At 43.5% G+C, this 21,288-nt stretch overlaps 1 protein-coding gene across 1 annotated transcript in view; it reads right to left on the bottom strand.

Moving 5' to 3' along the window:
- LOC311223399 (glypican-6-like) overlaps positions 1–17,490 on the bottom strand; it is a gene marked incomplete at its 3' end in the record, with an annotated part of 851,697 nt that extends 834,207 nt beyond the window's left edge. Inside the window, exon 1 of the mRNA XM_084308187.1 lies at positions 17,273–17,490. Within this exon, the coding sequence (XP_084164313.1) occupies positions 17,273–17,432 (160 nt within the window). The 5' untranslated portion in view covers positions 17,433–17,490. The remainder of the gene's footprint in view (positions 1–17,272) is intronic.
- Between the last annotated feature and the right edge of the window lie 3,798 nt (positions 17,491–21,288).

The following is a 21,288-nucleotide window of genomic DNA, read 5'->3' as shown; positions in this document are numbered from 1 at the left end:
AAGGTCATGGTTGTAACCAAAATCAATAGCTTTGTTCCTCTAGGGGTCATGAATGTTCACCGCAACTTGTATGGCAATCAAGAAATGGCCACTTATATTCGAGATGTCTTGTTCACAGACAAACAAACAAACTGGGTGAAAACATCATCTCTAATCATGTAACAACATTATTATTTCTCTCTATTCTCTATTTCTCTCTACGTGCTAAGTCTCTGTGTTATTTGTATGTTTGGCATTCATTTCCACTGATATGCAGACGACACCCAACTCTACTCCACGGTCACTCCCAATTTGCTTATTTGATAAAGATGGATGTTGTTACATTTTCTGCAACTAAATGCTGACAACGTGTATGATTAAGGACACCACTCTGAAATTTGAGAAATGTGTTATTTCACAGAGCTCGACCATTAAAAACCACAGCACCACATTTGATCCTTCTTTCTCTCTCGTTTGATTCACACATCAAACATATTACCAGCTATCTTCCATCTTTGAAATATTTCCAACTACATTAACATTCTGTAGTGCGGTAGTGAAAGTGTTAATAATACCAGATGCTGAAACCCTAGTCCAGTACATGCATTAGTACAAAATGCAGCTGCCATAATCCCGACCGAAACTGGAAGATTTTATCATATAACGCCAGTTATTTCCTCCCTACACTGACGTCCCAGCCAGGCTAGATGTGATTTTAGCTTCCGTTGATATAACATATGACACGGCTTCCACCACCGTATTTATCAGACCACATCACACTATATTCCCTGACACGTGTCCTCCATTTGCAAGATGCTGGTTACCTGTCTTCAATAAGGGTTCAGATCAGGGGATCGTGTCTATGTTCCCACAGCCCTATGTTCCCACAGCCCTATGCTCCTACAGCCCTATGTTCCCACAGACCTATGCTCCCAAAGACCTATGTTCTCACCGCCCTATGTTCCCACTGCCTTATGTTCTCACAGGCCTACAGTATGTTCCCACTGCCTTATGTTCCCACAGCCCTGTTCTCACAGCCCTATGTTTCTACAGCCCTATGTTCATCGATATGTTCCCACATACCTATGTTCTCACCGCCTTATGTTCCCACAGAGCTATGTTCCGGCAGCCCTATGTTCCCTCTGCCTTATGTTCCCACATCCCGCAGCCCTATGTTCCCACAGCCCTATGTTCCCACAGTCCTATGTTTCTTCAGTTTACAATGGCTGCTATCCATTCGTCATTGGGGAACAGGGCTGTGGGAACATAGGGATGACCCCCAGGTCAGTGTGAAGCCCATTGAGATATGTATTGTGATTTTGCGCTATGAAAATACATTTGACGTGACTTGAAATGTTTAGCATGTTTTCCCACAAGATCTGAGGGTTTCAGAAAATTCAGACCCTGTCCTGTATCAGAATGTGTCTGGCACTATGGGCCAACATTCCAGACAGAAAAGACCAGCACTCGATCAGTACACTCACATTAAACAGAACTAAAAGCTAGTTTCAGTTCTAGCAAACAGTCAGAGCAGAGGTTTGGGCTTATATAGTATCATTCATAATTAAATTCTGAATATTTAGACACGCAGAAATGGCCAAAAATGTACTAGATCTGTGTATAAATTCTTATAATTGCTATACTACAGTAGTTATTGTCGGGGGAGGCATGGTAGACTTGACTTGACATTGCAGTTCTACAGTAAGGCTACTGTATGTTCAAACTGCGGATGAAAGTGGCCCAAATATGATTTATTTGCTCTATGTGACTCAGATCAGATCTTTTCACAACAGTGTGAACAGCACAAATCACATAGAATCTGATCTTTTCAATTAAGATTTTGGCCATTTTCATATGTATGATTTTTTGCAATGTGATCTCAGTCTGAACAGTCATGCGACTTTCATGCAACTTTTACGTCACTCATGCAGTGCGCATGCGTCGCCTGAGACGGCCGCTGCTGCAGACCGCTCTACCCGTTTTGTACTTTTTGTCAAGTTCTACGTCTTTATTATATTCTTTTTACGTGGACACTAGTCCTTATTTATTTAGGTCGTGCCCTTCTAGACATGCAGTTTAGAAGAGTTTTAGAAGAGTTTTTGTCCATCTGGCTGATGGGGGAATTACTTTTTCAACTCTCGAGCGGACAACAGCTGACTGGAGCGTCCTTTGTTTACACGAGAGATCAGCTGCTGTTGCTATGCAACCAGCCGGCGCACTGCAGCCAGCTAACCAACCCGGAGTTATCAAACATATTCCCGGAGGAGATACTAAGGACAAACGGTGGCTTTCGGGGATGTCGAGGAAGAGGGCGACGTGCGAGACAGAAGAGGGCTGAAGCACGGAGGGAGAGGAGCAGATTTAAACCATATCTCCCCTCCGTCATCATGGGCAACATGAGGTCTCTGGCAAATAAGATGGATGAGCTGGCCGTGCTTACCGGCAGTCAAAAGGAATACCGTGAGTGTAGCATTATGTGTTTCTCTGAGACATAGTTGCACACAGATATTCCCGATAGCAATGTCTCTATAGACGGGTTTCAGATTGTGCGCTCTGATCGCAACCGCAGGAGCGGCAAGTGTAAAGGAGGGGGGCTTGCTTTATTTATTAATAAAAGATTGTGTAACCCCAGCCATATTATGATCAAAGAGCGACACTGTGACCCGGATATAGAGATGTTAGCTGTAGGACTCAGACCATACTATTTGCCAAGAGAAATCCCCCACGTTATCATGATGGCCGTTTACATCCCCCCCTCGGCAAACCCGACGGCCCCGGGTGACGTCATCCACGGCACAATTGCACGTCTCCAGACGAAACACCCGAAGGCTCTAATCCTCATTTCAGGGGATTTTAACCATATTAAACTGGATAAATCACTACCAAATTTCACACAGTATGTCAGCTGCCACACCAGGGAGAACAGGACCCTGGACCTGCTTTATGCCAACATCAAGGAGGCATACAGCTCCTCACCACTACCACAGCTGGGCTGGTCGGACCACAACCTGGTTCACCTCAACCCCTGTTATGTGCCTCTGGTCAGAAGACAGCCTGCGACCAAAATAACTGTGAGAAGGTGGTTCGGAGGAGGCTCAAGAGGCACTACAGGGCTGTTTTGAGGTCACAGACTGGCAGGCACTCTGTGAGCCCCACGGAGAGGACATTGATGGGCTCACAGAGTGCATCACAGACTACATCAACTTTTGTGTGGACTCCAATGTTCCATCTAGGACTGTTACCTGCTACCCTAATAACAAGCCATGGGTCACTAAGGACATCAAAGCCCTACTGAACGAGAAGAAGAGGGCCTTCAACGCAGGCAACAGGGAGGAGGTCAGAAGAGTTCAGGGGCGTCTGAGAATCAACCTCAGAGAGGGCAAAGACAAATACAGGAGGAAGTTGGAAGGTCAGCTGGAGAACAATAACATCAAACAAGTGTGGACTGGAATGCAGACCATAACCGGCATTAAACTGGCAGGGGGAAGGGGAGTGGATGGAGATGTGGACCGGGCTAATGAGCTAAACCTGTTTTACAATAGGTTTGATACAGCGGCCCCGGCCAGTCTGGCCCCCCTCCCCCCCTACTACTCCAGTTGCCCTGCCCACCCCCACACCTCTCAGCCCTTCAACTCGAGCAACCCCCTCCCTCCCCCCAACTGCCCACGCCCCCTCATCTCTGGTGCAGCCTGTCTGACCCCTGCGGCTTGAAGACCCGCTCCTCCCCCCAACACCTGAGATCCCCACAGTATGGCTCTCTGCAAACCAGGTGAGTACACAGCTGAGCAAGTTACACGCAGGCAAGGCTGCAGGTCCTGATGGGGTGAGCCCAAAGGTACTCAAAACCTGTGCCTCTCAGCTGTGTGATGTGCTCCAGCTCATATTCAACATGAGCCTGAGGCTGCAGAGAGTCCCGACACTGTGGAAAACCTCCTGTGTGGTCCCTGTCCCTAAGTGCCCGCGTCCCAGCACGTCCAAGGACTACAGGCCGGTGGCTCTAACCTCTCATATAATGAAGACCATGGAGAGGTTAGTCCTGGAGCAACTCCGCCCGGTGACCAAACCCCACCTAGACCCACTCCAGTTCGCCTACCAGCCTCGACTGTGGGTAGAGGATGCTGTCATCTACCTGCTGAACCGAGCCTACACTCACCTAGACAAGCCGGGGAGCACTGTGAGAGTCATGTTCTTTGACTTCTCCAGTGCTTTTGATACCATAAAGCCTGGGCTACTGGGTGAGAAGTTGGAGGCGATGCAAGTAGAGGCCCCCCTGGTGTCCTGGGTTGTGGACTATCTGATGGGCAGACCACAGTATGTGCGCCTACGGAGCTGTGTGTCAGACAGATTGGTCAGCAACACCGGGGCCCCGCAGGGGACAGTCCTCTCTCCCTTCCTCTTCACTGTCTACACCAACGACTTCCACTATCGGTCAGAGTCCTGCCACCTTCAGAAGTTTTCTGATGACTGCGATAGTGGGATGTATAAAGGACGGTGACGAGAGGGAATACCGGGAACTGGTAGTGGACTTCGTCACATGGTGCGATAAAAACCACCTGCAGCTAAATGTGGCGAAGACCAAGGAACTTGTTGTGGAGCTGGGGAGGAGGAGGAGTGCACCTGTGACCCCCGTTTCCATCAGGGGAGTTGATGTGGACATGGTGGAGGTGTACAAATATCTCGGTGTGCACATCGACAACAAACTGAATGGGTCAAAACATGCAGAGGCACTATACAAGAAGGGCCAGATCCGACTCTACTTCCTCAGAAGGCTGAGATCCTTCAATGTCTGTACAAGGATGTTGAGGATGTTCTATGAGTCAGTGGTGGCGGGCGCCTTCTTGTATGCTGTGACCTGCTGGGGCAGCGGACTGAGAGCAGTGGACACAACCAGGCTGGATAAGCTGGTCAGGAAGGCCAGCAGCGTGGTTGGGGTGGAGCTGGACTCTCTAGCGAGGGTGGCGGAGAGGAGGAGCCTTGCTAAGCTCCAGGCCATCAGGGAAAACATCACCCACCCACTATACACAGACTTGGCTGACAGGAGGAGCATGTTCAGTGCTAGGCTCACACTACCCAAATGCAGCACTGAACGGCACACAGGAAGTCCTTCATTCCAACAGCCATCAGACTATACAATGCATCACTGTGGCTCACTGCATCACTGAGCACAGAGCGGCAGCTCAATAGTGGCAGGAGGCCGTGACTAAAACACGGGGCAGCGACGGCTGCCAGACATAGACCTTGGATTAATAGGAACCCAAGGAGGACAATACACTACCTGAAGCATACTGCACCTTATGTGACACTGTGAATATATATTTCATTTAGTTAGATAGTTAAATTATATTGACCAAATTGTTTACACTGCTGTGTTGTTTTTTACTACCTGTACCCCCCTTCCCCCATGCTCAGTATATTTTTACTGTATTTATTTCTGTATATTTTATTTCATTCTTAATCTATTTTACTCTACTCTTATCCTAGGCAACTTGATTGATTTGTGTTATTATTCTAATTCGTGACCTGTCCTGTCTAAATGTTTAAATGTAGAGCGATTTGCAGTGTCAAATTTCCCACGGGATAATAAAAGTATTTCTATTCTATTCTATTGACATTTGTCACCATTTTTACGTCCATTTTATTTTTTATGTAAACAAATTAATCTGATCTGAGCAATTAATCAGAATCGAGCACTAAGGCTTGCAGTGTGAACCAGGGGCGGATTTAGGATTGTGGGAGATCCGGGGCTTAACCCAGATGGGCCCCCCCTTTTTTTTCCGTTTTTTTTTTTTTTTTTTTATTATTATTTTTTTTGGCAGGCAAGGGGTGGTTTGGAGGGGGTCCGGCACGACGCCTTTTTTTTTTAATTTAATGAACCTGTACGTGCAATTTCCTGTAATATAGAGCCTTCAATCTTGACCAATAAAGCTGCTCTTTTCACTATAAAACTCAGTTAACCATAACGTAGTTATGGTTAGATTTATATATTGGGGGGGGATATATCATATTTTTCATATAATCAAAAAGTGGTGGAGCAAGATCATACCTTTGCTCCCCCAAGTTCAATAGTGGGAGAGCAGAGATGCTCCGAATGCTCTTATGGCCAGGCGTCTATGATTCACTGATACAAAGTAAAATAGTGCAGTGCAATAAAATAGTTAGTAAAATAGAATAAAATAATGCAATAGTGCATTGCAATAAAATAGTTATCAACGTATTTTTTCGGGAGGCCGGTAAGGAGTGCATTACAGTAGTCGAGTTGGCTTGAGATAAAGGCATGGATCTGGTTTTCAGCGTCCTTTTGATTTATAAATGGCCGTACTTTAGCTATGTTTCTAAGGTGGAAGAATTAAGTTTTTGTCAACTTGTTGATTGTGATTTAAAGCTTAGGTCTGAGTCTACCATAACACCAAGACTTAACTCACTCAAATACAGTTAGCAGCTGGATAGACCACAGATGGAAATTAGCTTCTGCTAAATCTGGTGCAAACATATTTTCATGTAACAATGATGAATTGTAAAAATAAAAATAAAAAAAAACAAAAAAAAAATATTTTTTTTAAACAGATTCGGTGCTTTTCAGAATACATCCGGGGCTTGAGCCAGGGGCGTATTTGGCACGGGGGACATTGGAATGGGTCCCCCCCATTTTTTCAGAATGCAGTTATGTCCCCCCCCCTTCTGACTACCTGTCCTACTATTATGCAAAGAGGAGTAGATGGGGGTCGCATTCTTGCCCTTGCCTAGAGCTAAACCAGCAGCAGTGACGACACCAGCAGTGTGTGTGTGTGTGTGTGGTGCGTTCCTGAAATCAACTGGGAGTGCACTCGCTATTTGCATATCAATAGCGCCGGTCGTCAGGTGTGTTAAATACGACCGGCGCTATTGATATGCAAATAGCGAGTACTTATCTGGGCTTGCACTTAGTAGTTAGGAGCACTTGGGAGTTCAAAAGTGCGTTCATTCTCAGCACTCTGTTATAACGGCGTTCAAAGATGTGCCAGATTTCATATGTATTTCAGCCGAAAACCCAGTTAAAATACACCGTAAACAGGCTTTAAAATTATGTGGAAAACCAACCGATCTGGCAATGCGCCTGTCAACCCCTGCTACGTCATCAGACTCATCACAACAACAGCTGAATCTGCGTCTGCGAGCAGAAGCTGAGCGCTGCGCAGCAGCAGGTCGAGAGCAGCACTCGCTCAGAGTCAGACTCTACCTCTTGACGTCGGTGCTTGGGGATTTAAAATAGTTTAACGTTAAAGTCAGTACTGACTCAGACGGAAACAATCTAACGTTTGTCTGTAAACTTTGTCCACCCGGTTTGAAGAAGCAAGTCCCCACATCGACGCGACCGCGACGACGTCGACAGCAACATTGAGAATATGCAAACGTCCTGTTTTAGTTTTCATAATAAAGACAATTCAAGCAAAGTTGTTCCTCATGTTTTTGAAAATATACTGTAGAGATGAAAGCGTTATGGAAATGCCAGTATTCTGATTGCTGTCTGTGTGGTTCAATATTTAAAAAAAATTATAGTTTGCAGCAACGTATTGAAAAAAGAACTAACAAAATGGGCCGTTCAATATCTCCTTTAAATATGTTCGAAATGTCAAACAGACCTGGGTACCTACAGGCTACAGTCTATCACTACTTTTGGGAATCTAAGTGTTTATCCAGGTTCTGGGGCCAAGTGATTGATTGATTGAACACTTTATTAACATATTGCAGAATGGGTACAGTATAGTACAGCTCAGTCATGAATTGAAAATGGGGGACCCTGATGTAAACAAGACGAAAGTCTTTCTCTGGTCTGCATCCCCTTAACAATTGTATGTATTGAGCTGTACTGTATCAGGGTCCCCCATTTTCAATTAATCAGGACATACATGACATACAGATAGACAGTACTGCTACATCTATACATTTATGACATACCAGATTTGCAAATACAGTACTGTTTGTGATACAAAAAAGATACAACAAATGCGGTATTGCACCCCTGGTATTTAAAAAAAAATCTAGGTAGAGAGGGGGGGCTGCCATTAAATTTTTAACCTGAGAGTGCTGGTCTGGCTTCATATGACACACATGACATACAGATAGACAGTACTGCTACATCTATACATTTATGACATACCATAGCTTTTGTTGTTGTTGTTGTTGTTGTTGTCATATTCAATGGAAGTATTGTAACATCCTTGTATTGTAAATACATTTCACAATGGGAGCCATCAGAGATGAAAGGCGTTCCTACTGGTTTAGAGGAAGATAATTGTTTTTTGGTTGTTTGAACCCTGGAGATCTCTGAATGCAATGTAATTCTGTATGTATGAGCTCAGTGTGTCGTTTACATGGAGAAATGGCGCCACCGCCTGGGAAAATGCGGTATTGCACCCCTGGTATTAAAAAAAAATCGAGGTAGAGAGGGGGGGGACCCCCCCCTAACCCCCCCCAGCGACGTCACTCGCCACGCCCACAAATCTGTCCCCGGCACATCTGGAGAGAGAGTTACGCCACTGGCTTGAGCCCAGGTAGCCACCCCCTAGCTCCGCCCCTGGTGTGAACGTAGACTAAGGCTGTGATCACATTTTCGAACACATTTTTTCTATGGTTTTAAATGGTTTTGTGGCCACAGGCGCGCTCCTCTAAACTATGCGTTGCGTCTCACATTTTTTAAGCAGTGCTTTTTCGGACCGCTCTCTGTTGAAAAAGTTTAAATGTTTGCCGCGGAGTGCACCAACATCAATGTCACCTTCTTGTCAACGGACCAATCAAATCAACCGAGGGGAGGGATTACAAATCTGAGGTATCTGAAGAGAAATCAACAGCAAAACAAACCAATCGATAATGGAGGAGAAGCTAATTTTGTCAGTTTCTGACAAACCTTGTTTGTACGACCAGGTCTTACCACAACCGAGATATGAACAGCAACACCTAGAGGGCTGTGAGTAGTAATGTATGTAACTTATGTAACGTTATCTGAGGTAGCAATGGTACTCAGTGGTATCGCTCATCACACCCTGTGTGCCCTGTGCACTTTGGATTCTCTATGTAGACAGTTTGAGTGCAAGAAAAAGGCGTCCAATGTGATCACAGCCTAAGACATCCAGCCCACAGGGAGCCTGATTCTAATGTGTCGAAAGGGAACAACAGTGTCCACACGTCCAGGAGTGTCCTTGTGAATTGGATGCTGGTGTAAACAGAGACGTAAGAGGTCCGCCTACAGAGTCAGAGACAGAGTCAGCCTCGTCGAGAGCATTCCTGAGCCGCCATGCTTGAGGAAGGAACAACAACAACAACACTGTCCGTCAAACAACAGTGAGGGGGTATGACACTATGACACACACACACATACTGTACTGTACACATGCACACACACACATACTCAAAGTGTACACACAGAGGTGGTCCTAGAGGGCGAACCATGCTGTGGGACTGAGTGGCGTGTAATGAACTGGTTGACAGCCACATTGACCGCATCGCCGCAAGAGTAGAGGTGCTCGAGGACTGACCTGGGTCTGTTTTAGCTAAGCTGTCGACCAGCCAGACACAAACAGTCCAGGCTCTATTTCAAACTCACCCCACATTCTGCACCCGCCCCCAACCGCCCTGAAGAACGCTGGCAGTCTAGCCAGGGGCCTCTTACTGTATAAAAACCAGGGAGAGAATGCTCAGCCTCCTCCCAGTCTACTGTGCCAGCTGAAGCACTCGAGAGGCCTCGGGCAAGAAAAAAACTAGCTCTATTGATGAAGCAAGCACTATGGCTGACCCCCTCGCCCAGTCAGCTATCTAACAGAGCCAATTACCTCATGTCTACCTCGCTGCCAAAACTGTTATTTCAGTCCCTCAAGTGAAATATGTATGACAACGATTTGCCAAGCGCAGCAGTGACTTCGATGGCACTGTATTGTGTCAAGCACAGGGGCTCAATATCTCCACGCGGGGAAACCAAACCTGCACGTTTCACCGTTGAACATTAAAGAACCACTAAATAAGCATAACTGGATTTCGGGTTTTTTTATGTATAATTTATTAGCTTAGAAGTTCTTCTTCGTGTATTTATTGTGCCTGACAAATTCAAAGACAATGTTTGTCCACAATAGAACAGACATATATACATACATGTATATCCATATCTGTCTGAATATACCTGCATATAATCCTTCTATATACCTACATATAACCCATATAACTCAGCATGTATAATAATGCTGTACATATTGTATATTTTTTTAAATTGATTCTTACCATATATATATCCACATCTATCTGTACATCCTTTTTATATAGATACTATATCTATATCTGTACATGTATCCCTTACCTACTCTTACTAGTTACGCTGCTGGCCCGTATGACTTACTACCATAGTGTCTTTATACAGTATCTGTATCACTGTACATGTTATTACTACAACTCTGTACATACATCTGATTAGCACTATTACTCAGTAGTATTATTTTATATCCAGTTTAATCACCTATACATTGTGTTTAGTTTTACTATTGTACTTTACTGTTACATTTTCATGCCAAACATATTTTGTTGTACTGTACTTGAGCTGTATAATGACAATACATTTGAATACAGACTATTACAAAGGACCGAAGTAGTTGTGCTGTCAAGGTCAAATCTGGAAGCTCCCATTTCTACGTTGTTTGTTCTTTTATAAAAAATGTAATGTGTTAGAGTTTTAGGTTTAGACTGTCCTCTTTGAGCTGGGGACTTTTCCTTGACACTAGAACTAATTGAATTAGTTCTAAACCCATTATATAATATTTTTCTCTTTTTTTTAAAGCATTGTTCTGAATATGAAAATCAGAACATATTTCTCAATTCCAAAGGCTGACTTTTTGGAGATAAACGATCTTTCATCAGACGGCAGCTATTGTAATCGTCCTTTAAAGAGCTTATACAAAGACAACAATGCCTGTTTACTTTCCCCACGGACGAGATGAAGGTAGAGACATGAAGGAACAAAACAAGACAAAACAAATCTCATGAAAGCACCAGCCGCCAGAACCTTCCATTGTGGATCGAGCTTCAAATCGTGTTCAATTATCATAACTTTCCTTGCAATCATCTTCGTTTGACCCGGAAAAAAAGAATCTCTCCTCCTTTGTAAATAATCTAGCTCAGACGGTCAGAGGTCAAAACTGTCAAAGTAATTATCTTATGCAAATGTTAACTTTCTTCCTAAGGTAAGCCAACCTCCGGCGACATATTAAACCCATGTGTGTCATAGCCGGCGACTTGGCGGAGGCATGATGCGGCGGCTGATGGAGGGGCGAAGACTGCTGACACCGATCTGACGCCACGAGCTCCCGGCTTCTGCCGTGTTTCAGCATCGCTAATGAGCCGTAATTGAGTGCTTTCTCTATCCCATCTCCTGAGGGCTACATCTACCCTCGGCTGTGTTTACGCAAAGGTTGTTTGGAGACATTAGTCCAATTACAAACAGTGCACAGGCCTTATCTGAATTCTAATTAGGGTTTGATCGTTTTGATCACTATGGTGTCTTCAAAAGCCTCCACTGTGAAGCCCCAGCACGGCTCTGTGTACAATGTAAACACACTGCGTGCAATGGATTCTCACCACTGTGCTTTCAAATGTTCAAAACAACGTGCTTTTTTGTTGTTGTTGTTTTTTTATACACGTGCACAGACAGACATGAACACACACTCAGGCAGTACTGTACACACAAACTATATATATATAGCTTATCAGCAATATTACACAACAAATGTTGATCTTAACATAGCATTACTAGACATACTGTGTGAATATAATACATTACACTGACAGAAGGGTTGAATACATTTTTTTTTTTATATCTCTATTTGACTAAAGAGTTTTTACATTAAGGGGGTAAAGCTAAAAAGCTATTAAGACTAGTGGCCACATACTGTGTGCATCTATTGTATGAAGCTGTAATCGATCACAAAGCATTGCCTTAATGAACGTGTAAGGAGGAAGACGTGATGAATATTATTATCTGAGGTCGATGCTGTTTAACAGATACAAATAAGGATCAGGTGTTGTCACTTCCACGTCACGATTTGAGTAAATGTTTGGGTTCCTTATGAGTTAAAGAGACTCACCTTTTCAGGATATTTCACTTGATTAATGATTGGGGGGAACGCTTCTATACTAAAGATTATAAACAAGGTAATATATTTGTCTAAGCCCCCCCCCCCCCCCCCCCCCCCCAAGCCCAAATAATCTCACGCCCCCCAGCTTGAGAACCATGGGTTTAGACAACAGGGGTGGGGGGGCAAGGCTGCGTTCACACTGCAAGTTTTAGTGCTGAATTCTGATATTTTGCTTTGGCTGTTGTTGTTGTTTTTATTTTTATTATAATTTTATTTTTTTTACATGTGGCCATTTTCCAATGTGAACGGTCACACTCCTGAACTGACCCGCACGCACAAATGAACAATAATGATGATGGACGTAAACCTGGAGGACACTGAAGTCACAGTTTAGGGTTTAAAATAATCAGAGTCCTGATGATAGTTTGAAATGTTCATATCGTATAGAATACTTTTTAGAATTTTCTATTCCGTATTGACATTGTTACACCCCTGATCTCTTAGCTTCTATCACTAAATTAGATGCCACTGTGGGTCAGGTGCATGCATGTTAGGACAGGACAGGGCAGTACATGACAGGACAAGACAGGAGAGGAGAGGAGAGGAGAGGAGAGGAGAGGAGAGGAGAGGAGAGGAGAGGAGAGGAGAGGTGAGGAGAGGAGAGGAGAGGAGAGGTGAGGAGAGGAGAGGAGAGGAGAGGAGAGGAGAGGAGAGGAGAGGAGAGGAGAGGAGAGGAGAGGAGAGGAGAAGACAGGACAGAACAGGACAGGACAGGACAGGACAGGACAGGACAGGACAGGTCAGGAGAGAACAGGACAGATCAGGACAGGACATGACAGGACAGAAGAGGACAGGACAGGACAGGACAGGACAGGACAGGACAGGACAGGACAGGACATGACAGGACAGGAGAGAACGGGACAGATCAGGACAGGAGATGACAGGACAGGAGAGGACAGGTCAGGACAGGACATGACAGGACAGGACAGGAGAGAACAGGACAGATCAGGACAGGACAGGACAGGAGAGGAGAGGACAGTTCAGGACAGGAGAGGACAGATCAGGACAGGAGAGGACAGGAGAGGAGAGGACAGATCAGGACAGGAGAGGACATGACAGATCAGGACAGATCAGGACAGGAGAGGACATGACAGATCAGGACAGATCAGGACAGGAGAGGACATGACAGGACAGATAAGGACAGGAGAGGACAGGAGAGGACAGGACAGACAAGGACAGTTCAGGAGAGGACAGGACAGACCAGGACAGATTTGGACAGGAGAGGAGAGGACAGACCAGAACAGGACAATACAGGGGAGAGGAGAGCAGAGGAAAGACCAAGTGTGATGGGATACTGGTGAATCTCCATTATGCTCAACACATTTTGCTATGCTGTACTCCGATGACTTTTACCTTTATTCTCGACCAAAGGCTGACTTTCTGTTATCTTCAAGTTACGAGTTACCAAATGCGTTAAAAAAATAAATTGAGAAACGCGCCGTGGCTGCCTCCTCCCTCTTAACACGTGCTGAAACTACTGTTTGGGCTTTAGGAGGGAGGGGTGGAGCGCACCGCTGTGAAGGAAGGGTGCACTGCATTTACAACACAAGACATGTGTCATGACCGTGGGACGACAAAATCATAATTGAAATTGAAACTTCGCCCAGCCCTATTGCATCATCTACTGTTCTACCATCCAGTGTTGTCCAGTACTGCATCATCTACTGTTCTACCATCCAGTGTTGTCCAGTACTGCATCATCTGTTCTACCATCCAGTGTTGTCCAGTACTGCATCATCTGTTCTACCATCCAGTGTTATCCAGTACTGCATCATCTGTTCTACCATCCAGTGTTATCCAGTACTGCATCATATACTGTTCTACCATCCAGAGTGTTTACTGCATCATATACTGGTATACCATCCATGAGTGTTATCCAGTACTATTATCTACTGTTCTACCATCCATGAGTGTTATCCAGTACTATTATCTACTGTTCTACCATCCATGAGTGTTATCCAGTACTATTATCTACTGGTTACCATCCATGAGTGTTATCCAGTACTGCATCATCTACTGTTCTACCATCCATGAGTGTTGTCCTGTACTGCATTATCTACTGTTCTACCATCCATGAGTGTTATCCAGTACTGCATCATCTACTGTTCTACCATGCAGAGTGTTCTCCAGTACTGCATCATCTACTGTTCTACCATCCAGAGTGTTGTCCTGTACTGCATCATCTACTGTTCTACCATCCAGAGTGTTGTCCTGTACTGCATTATCTACTGTTCTACCATCCAGAGTGTTGTCCTGTACTGCATTATCTACTGTTCTACCATCCAGAGTGTTGTCCTGTACTGCATCACCGTCTGGTACAACAGCATTACGGTCCAGGCAAAGTGAGAGTGGCGAGCCTCCTTAAAATCACTTCAAAGATAATCGGCAAATCCATCAACCAAAAATGACAGTGACACTACAATTATGTTGACAATGGCCCATAAGATCATAGAAGATCCCTCACATGTATAACACACAGAATACGAGCTGTTATCCTCACATAGGCACTTCAGATCCAAAGTGGAAACTGAAAAGATTTCAAAACGAATTTGTGCCACATTCATAAGCTTACTTAACAAGCAGGATAGAAATGTGGTCAAAACCTACATGGGATAGTGCAATAAAAGGGCCGTGCAACATGAAATAACCTTGGACTTTGCCACATCAAAATTAATATTGGTTGGGAGGGAAGGAGGGGGTTAATCACATTGTCTCTCTGATGTCTTGTCTGTATGTCTGTCTGTAACATGGTTGTCTTGTGTTTTTCTTTTTTGTAACACATTATTGTATCAACAGACAATAAAGAATAAAGTTATTATATTGTTCTTTCCTATGGACAATACAACTACAATAATATTGGCATTATAGAATCACACTAGCCCTGTGGGTACTGTATGCTATTATTGTGACTTTGTGAACACGAAACGTTATTTTTCAGGTTTAACATGATAACAAAGTGCAGACACATTGATTACGTTCACATAGTGTAGTTGTTTGTGTGTCTCAAGCTGGCCTCAAAACATCATCACGAGGACGTTAATAATTTCACTAAAATTATCAGAGCACAACCACCGCAGGGCGAGTTGCTCTGAGTGCTGCTGCATGGGGAGTGTATGAGATCTACGGGTGCAATGTACTTTATTTTCTTAATGTACAAAGTACGCTATGTTAGAACGGTCAGAGTTCAAATATATAATGTATATGCATCAACCCGCCAAAAGCATTGAGGGGACAGTCTTGGTATTTTCTAACCCTTTCAACTCTTACATGGAGCTTGTATAATTGATTCTCTCTCTCTCTTTCTCTCTATCTCTCTCACTCTCTCTCATCTCACTCTCACTCTCTCACTCCCACTCTCACACACACCATCTATAATATAGCCTAATTATCTCAACCAACTGGTCTTTAAACGGACCGAATACAGCTGCATTATCGTCACTGCCTCAAAGCCACCTCTGGACACAGTTTAATTACCAATGCTGCGTCATTATTTAGTCTATAAGAGGCAATATAGGGGGATTAACTCCTAACCTCAGAGGTCCCTCTGTCTAGTATCTCACCGAACATACTACGTTCACCGGCTAATCTGCTTTCCTGCCATAAATGTGATTACTCCCACGCGTCAGATAATAAAAAGAAAACTCCATCTGAATTATGAGTGTGAATTCAAATCTAAGCTGTATGCCTTGAGGAACTTTGAAGAAAGAAAATCCATACCGTATTTCCTGCTGAGTGTATGCAGCCCCCTACTGGTACATAGTATTGGCTATTTAGTCACGTTTGACAAGCTTTGTGATACTCTGGTAAATGATGTGCAACAGCTGATTTCAATACACAAGTCACGGGGCTAAGTAACAGCATTGGGTTATTATGCCTACACTGTACAAAATTAATGTTTTTTCACGGGAAATTCACTGTATTATTTTACAGATTACTTTTGTTTTTCTACTTTAAGTGTAAATGCCATAAAAATACAGTAAATTACCTTTTATCAAAACATTAACCATTAAATAAAGGTTGTAATCTGTAAATGTATTTGATTTGATGATAAACTGAATCTGGCTGAGGTTAGAAGAAAATTGCATACAATGCCTTGCATCAAGAGACGTTCAGAAAGAAATCTGTCCGGAATAATATAGCGGTACTTCTCGGTTCATACATGTCCACACATTGCTCCACCAGTGTGAGAGAAATACACGTTTTATTTTAAGTTGTAGTGAAAACTCGTGTTATTTGAATAACAACAATGTAGTGTTTTAATTAAGAGCAATCATTTGAATTCAAAGCAATCAACGCGAATATGATTAGTCACGAGTTAAACACTTACATCGACACCACCATGAGTCATAAACTGTACAAATTAATGATCTGTTAGATCTAATAAAGATAAATTATAGACTATAATACAGTATAAATAATATAACACACCTGTAGCAAACTATTCGAACACTATACAGTATAGTGGCGATACCAGGGGTAGTTTTTGTCGACTTAACCGACTAGAGTCTTTGAAATGATGCAAGCTCCATTTGCTTGACATCGTTAACGCCACATTATTTTAAAGAGTATACTATCCTGGGCATATAACGAGTTATTGATTATTAATAGTGTGCAGTATCTTCGACAGAAGTTATTGAATGAAATGCAACTTGTTGATGGTATGGTCGATTCATTAGGCAACACTGAAAGATATATTGCTCACCTTAAAAGGTAAAGCCAATTATAAATAAACGGCGCTGGCGCTGCATACAGCATGTTGCACAGGTGTTCTGTGAGAGAGAAAATATTCTATGAGCCAAATTATTATTCTAAAAATAAATTGGATTTTAGTAGTATAACAGGCAATCACAAGGGGGGGAAGCTATGAAAATACAAAAGCACGATTATACTTTGACCGTGTTGTACCTCAATAATTTAACTCTATTTGTCAAGCAGTTGGTGCATGTGTTACATAATTATGAACACAACCTCAATAACACATGCCTTCAAAGACTGAAAGGAGATGTTGTTGTTTTCTTGTCGATTTTTAGATATGGCTATAATTAAAACATTGTTATGCACAAATATATTTGTATATCTATACACCCCATCCATCACAGGGATGGAAACGCCACTGGCAGTTCCCACATTCAGACCTATACCTGATATTTCTTGAAGAGGTACATTGCCAAGGCTGAATCCTTTAGCAGTGTACGCTTGTCTAACCTCGCTGCAGCTCCGCGCTTGGCTCTCGCCGCCAACACACAAGGACAGCGCCGAGAAAGTGCATAACGCGACTTGTAGTCTCCACATCGCATACATCAGTGAGAAATCCTTCCGAATGTTTTTTGGGAAGGATAAATGCGCTGTAGTAATAATAAATCCGTCGGGGAAATCCAAAAAGAGGCTGAATGAAAGAGATCTCTAGTCTCCGGCGGCGATCAAGAATGTCAAATGTTTCATCAACCAAACAATGACACCTCACAGTTTAGATACATCCACCTCATTGCCAAAAAAAAAAAAAAAAAAAAAAAAAAAAAGCCACGATCTCCTCCTCCTCCGAATAAGAGCGCTTCGAGTCCAATGACACCCGGCGAAGCAGCGCCCGTGAGGTGTTCCGACAACTTCTCTCTCACACACAGTGACACACACCCGGAACAGTCTGTGGTTCTGTCAACGTGAGGGGGAACCCAAATCTTCAGCGAAGAAGATACATGCGGCACAGACGAGCGGAGCGCGCCAGCATGCAAAACATGGAATGGAGGCGCAGCGCCTTCAGCAACCAGCGCGCCATGCATCCAGAAGCGCGTGTCGCCCTGTGGAGCCTATGAGCGTCCTTGGCGATGCTCGCCACAGCACCGGAGACAACGGGTTAATAGCTGAGCAGCCCATAGACAAAATAACGTGGACAGCAAGCAAGGCCAGAAAGAATAACATGTTGAATTAATAAATGCGCTTTCACACCCTATAGGTTCGATTGAAACGGCCCACGTTGATTAGATTACCTTAGATTTAAATGCATTGTCATTATACAGCACACAGTACACCGAAAATAAGTTTGGCATCCAGTAAAGTGCAATAGCAATATACAATGTAGGCTATTATAGGTGATTAAACAACTGGATGTAAATTATAATTAGTACAGTCTACTACTGTGTAATATGCTAATCAGATGTATGTGTAGAGTTGTATAATTAGTATAGTGATACAGTCACAGATAAAGACAATAATGGTGGCCAGCAGTGTAACTGGTAGCAAGTGAAAGCTATAGTCTACTTTACAGTTGTTCATTGGTTAAAGTTTGTTTCACAGCGTCATTGACAAACCGAACCATCGCCTCCTCATTTATTGGACATGATTTTGTAAAGAGATATCTGATCACAGAATCTTGTAATTTCCACTTTGGTTTACAGAAAATATACTACACTGTAATCCTAATTGCATGTCATCTTTTTTTTGTAATTTGTTAAGTATGATCACGTTAGGCTATTTGGAACATACAACATTTTTAATAATGAAGATTCACACATTTGGATAAATATGGAAACATTTCCACAAAAACTAGCCAATCAGCTTCATCAAATTGATGATTTGTTGTTATTCCCTGGCCTCTGAGCGGATCGTGTCAATAAAATCAAATGGAATAAAATCAAATGGAATATGAACTAAATTAAGATAGAAGCACAATAGAATAGAATAGAATTATGAAATAAATATATATAGGGCTGTACAACTGTAAACATAAAAAGGTGGAATAAAATAAAATGGGATATAAACTAAATAAAATAGGAGCACAATAGAATATAGTATAATTATAAGTAAAAAATATAAATAGGCCAGGGCTGTACAACTGTGGTCAAGTATTATACACTAATTATAATAAAATAACAATACAGTAGGATGGGATATTTAGCAGGGCTGTGCAATTGGGCAGTTATGTGCAAAAAGTATGAACAGTGAAGTATGAACAAGTATGTTTTGATTGTAAGTCCAGTAGGGGTGTGTTAATGTACCACAGGGAGTGGGTGGGGGGTGGGGGGGCAGTGGGGGTCCCGAGTCTTGTTGATGAGGCTCACTGCAGAGGGGAAGAAACTGTTCTTGTGGCGTGAAGTTTTGGCCCTGATGGACCGCAGCCTCCTGCCAGAGGGGAGTGACTCAAACAGGTTGTGACCGGGGGTGGTAGGGGTCGGAGGGGAGTGTCTCCAACAGGTTGTGACCGGGGTGGTAGGGGTCAGAGGGGAGTGTCTCCAACAGGTTGTGACCGGGGTGGTAGGGGTCGGAGGGGAGTGTCTCAAACAGGTTGTGACCAGGGTGGTAGGGGTCGGCCACAATCTTACCTGCACGCTTCAGAGTTCTGGAGAGGCGTACAGGTCCTGGAGAGATGGCAGATTGCGGCTGATCACCTTCTCAGCAGAGTGGATGACACGCTGCAGCCTGCATTTGTCCTTGGCCGTGGCTGCAGCGTGTCATACTGTGATGGAGGAGGTGAGGAGGGACTCGATGATGGCTGTAGGAGTGCACCATCATCGTGTTTGGCAGGTTTAATTTCTTCCGCTGCCATAGGAAGAACATCCTCTGCTGTGCTTTCTTGATGAGGGAGCTGATGTTCAGCTCCCACTTGAGGTCATGGGAGATGATAGTTCCCAAGAAGCGGAAGGACTCCACAGTGTCCACTGGGGAGTCACACAGGGTGATGGGTTGAGGGGGGCTGGGGTCCACTGGGGAGTCACACAGGGTGATGGGGTGAGGGGGGCTGGGGTCCACTGGGGAGTCACACAGGGTGATGGGGTGAGGGGGGCTGGGGTCCACTGGGGAGTCACACAGGGTGATGGGTTGAGGGGGGCTGGGGTCCTTCTGTAGTCCACAACCATCTCCCAACTGGACTGATCCAGGCAGGTGGGAAGATAAACTGGATGAAACCAGGCAGGTCGGAAGATACCGTGGACCACACTGCATATTTTCCAACACATAGTAATAATTAAATCATTGAGATCCTAGAGAGTTGGATTGGATTTTTTTTTAAATTTAGATTTGATTGAAGTTTATTTCAAATATACAACATAATAAACAAACATCAAGTACATGTATTGCCTCTAGCCGTTCAAATAATAAATGTATATAAAAAATATAAAATAACAAAGAACAAACAAAAAAGTCAAACTAAATATATTTTTTGTTGTTGTCATTTACATATTTGAAAAGGAGTGGCAAGAAGCATACACTTATTTAATCCCACCCCTATTTACTCATCAGAACATACTATATTGTATTTACTAATTCATACATTACTAATCAAATCAAATCACATTTATTTGTAAGGCCCGACAACACACGTTAATGTCCCCATGGGCCGGACACGTCTTCTTTAACACTTTAAGGACCAGCCACGAGTTTATACGTGTTACGGTGCCATGCGTTGTGGACCAGAGCCACGAGTTAACTCGTGGCGAGTTGTTATTGTTTTATTCCATATTAATAACGCTATTAACGTCCCCGATCGACTTGCAGGACCTACCCGCATATTTGATTTTCGAAACATGCAATACCGGCCAGATCCGCTTAGGGGCGCCATTGCTCCACTGCAGTATCATTGAGGGCGATTGCCATTTTTTTTACTGTCTGTGGGCGTTTCATTTGAGCCTCGATCCCAGCCGAACATACTCCATCTTTGATCCCGTTACCGAACGCAGATTTCAGCCTGGAATAATGGGATTTATGATCAGCCAATGGACATATCGATCTACCAGATTCCGATGACTAATGACGAAATGCTGCCGGCGATCACATGGGCTGACGGTAGGATACTATTCCCCCAAATTACAGCTGGATTGGACATTGTTTTAAAACGCCGCCCCCATTTCATCCATAGATGCTCTGTAATAGTCCGGATGCTACGTAGTTTGTTTTATTTCATTCGTATATATACAGCAGAAATGGCGTTTGATATAACGTGACTAGCCTTTAGCCTATTATCTAGCTCCCCAGAAAAAAGACGAGGCGAAAACTGCGATAAACCTTATATTCACGGCGCTATAAAATGACAACCAACCGATGGATTTTTATTTTCTTTAAGCCATTATGAAGGCACGGTTTATGCACTCAAGTGACAATGAGAATGGACAGATAGCAATACTATAAAGTATATATATATAGCTGTACATCGGTTTGTTGACAAAGC

This window comes from Notolepis coatsorum (genome assembly GCF_963971535.1).
Source record: "Notolepis coatsorum genome assembly, chromosome: 1".
Lineage (NCBI taxonomy): Eukaryota > Metazoa > Chordata > Actinopteri > Aulopiformes > Paralepididae > Notolepis > Notolepis coatsorum.
The sequence above is the reverse complement of the archived record's forward strand: the minus strand, read 5'-3'. Positions and strand labels throughout refer to the sequence as shown.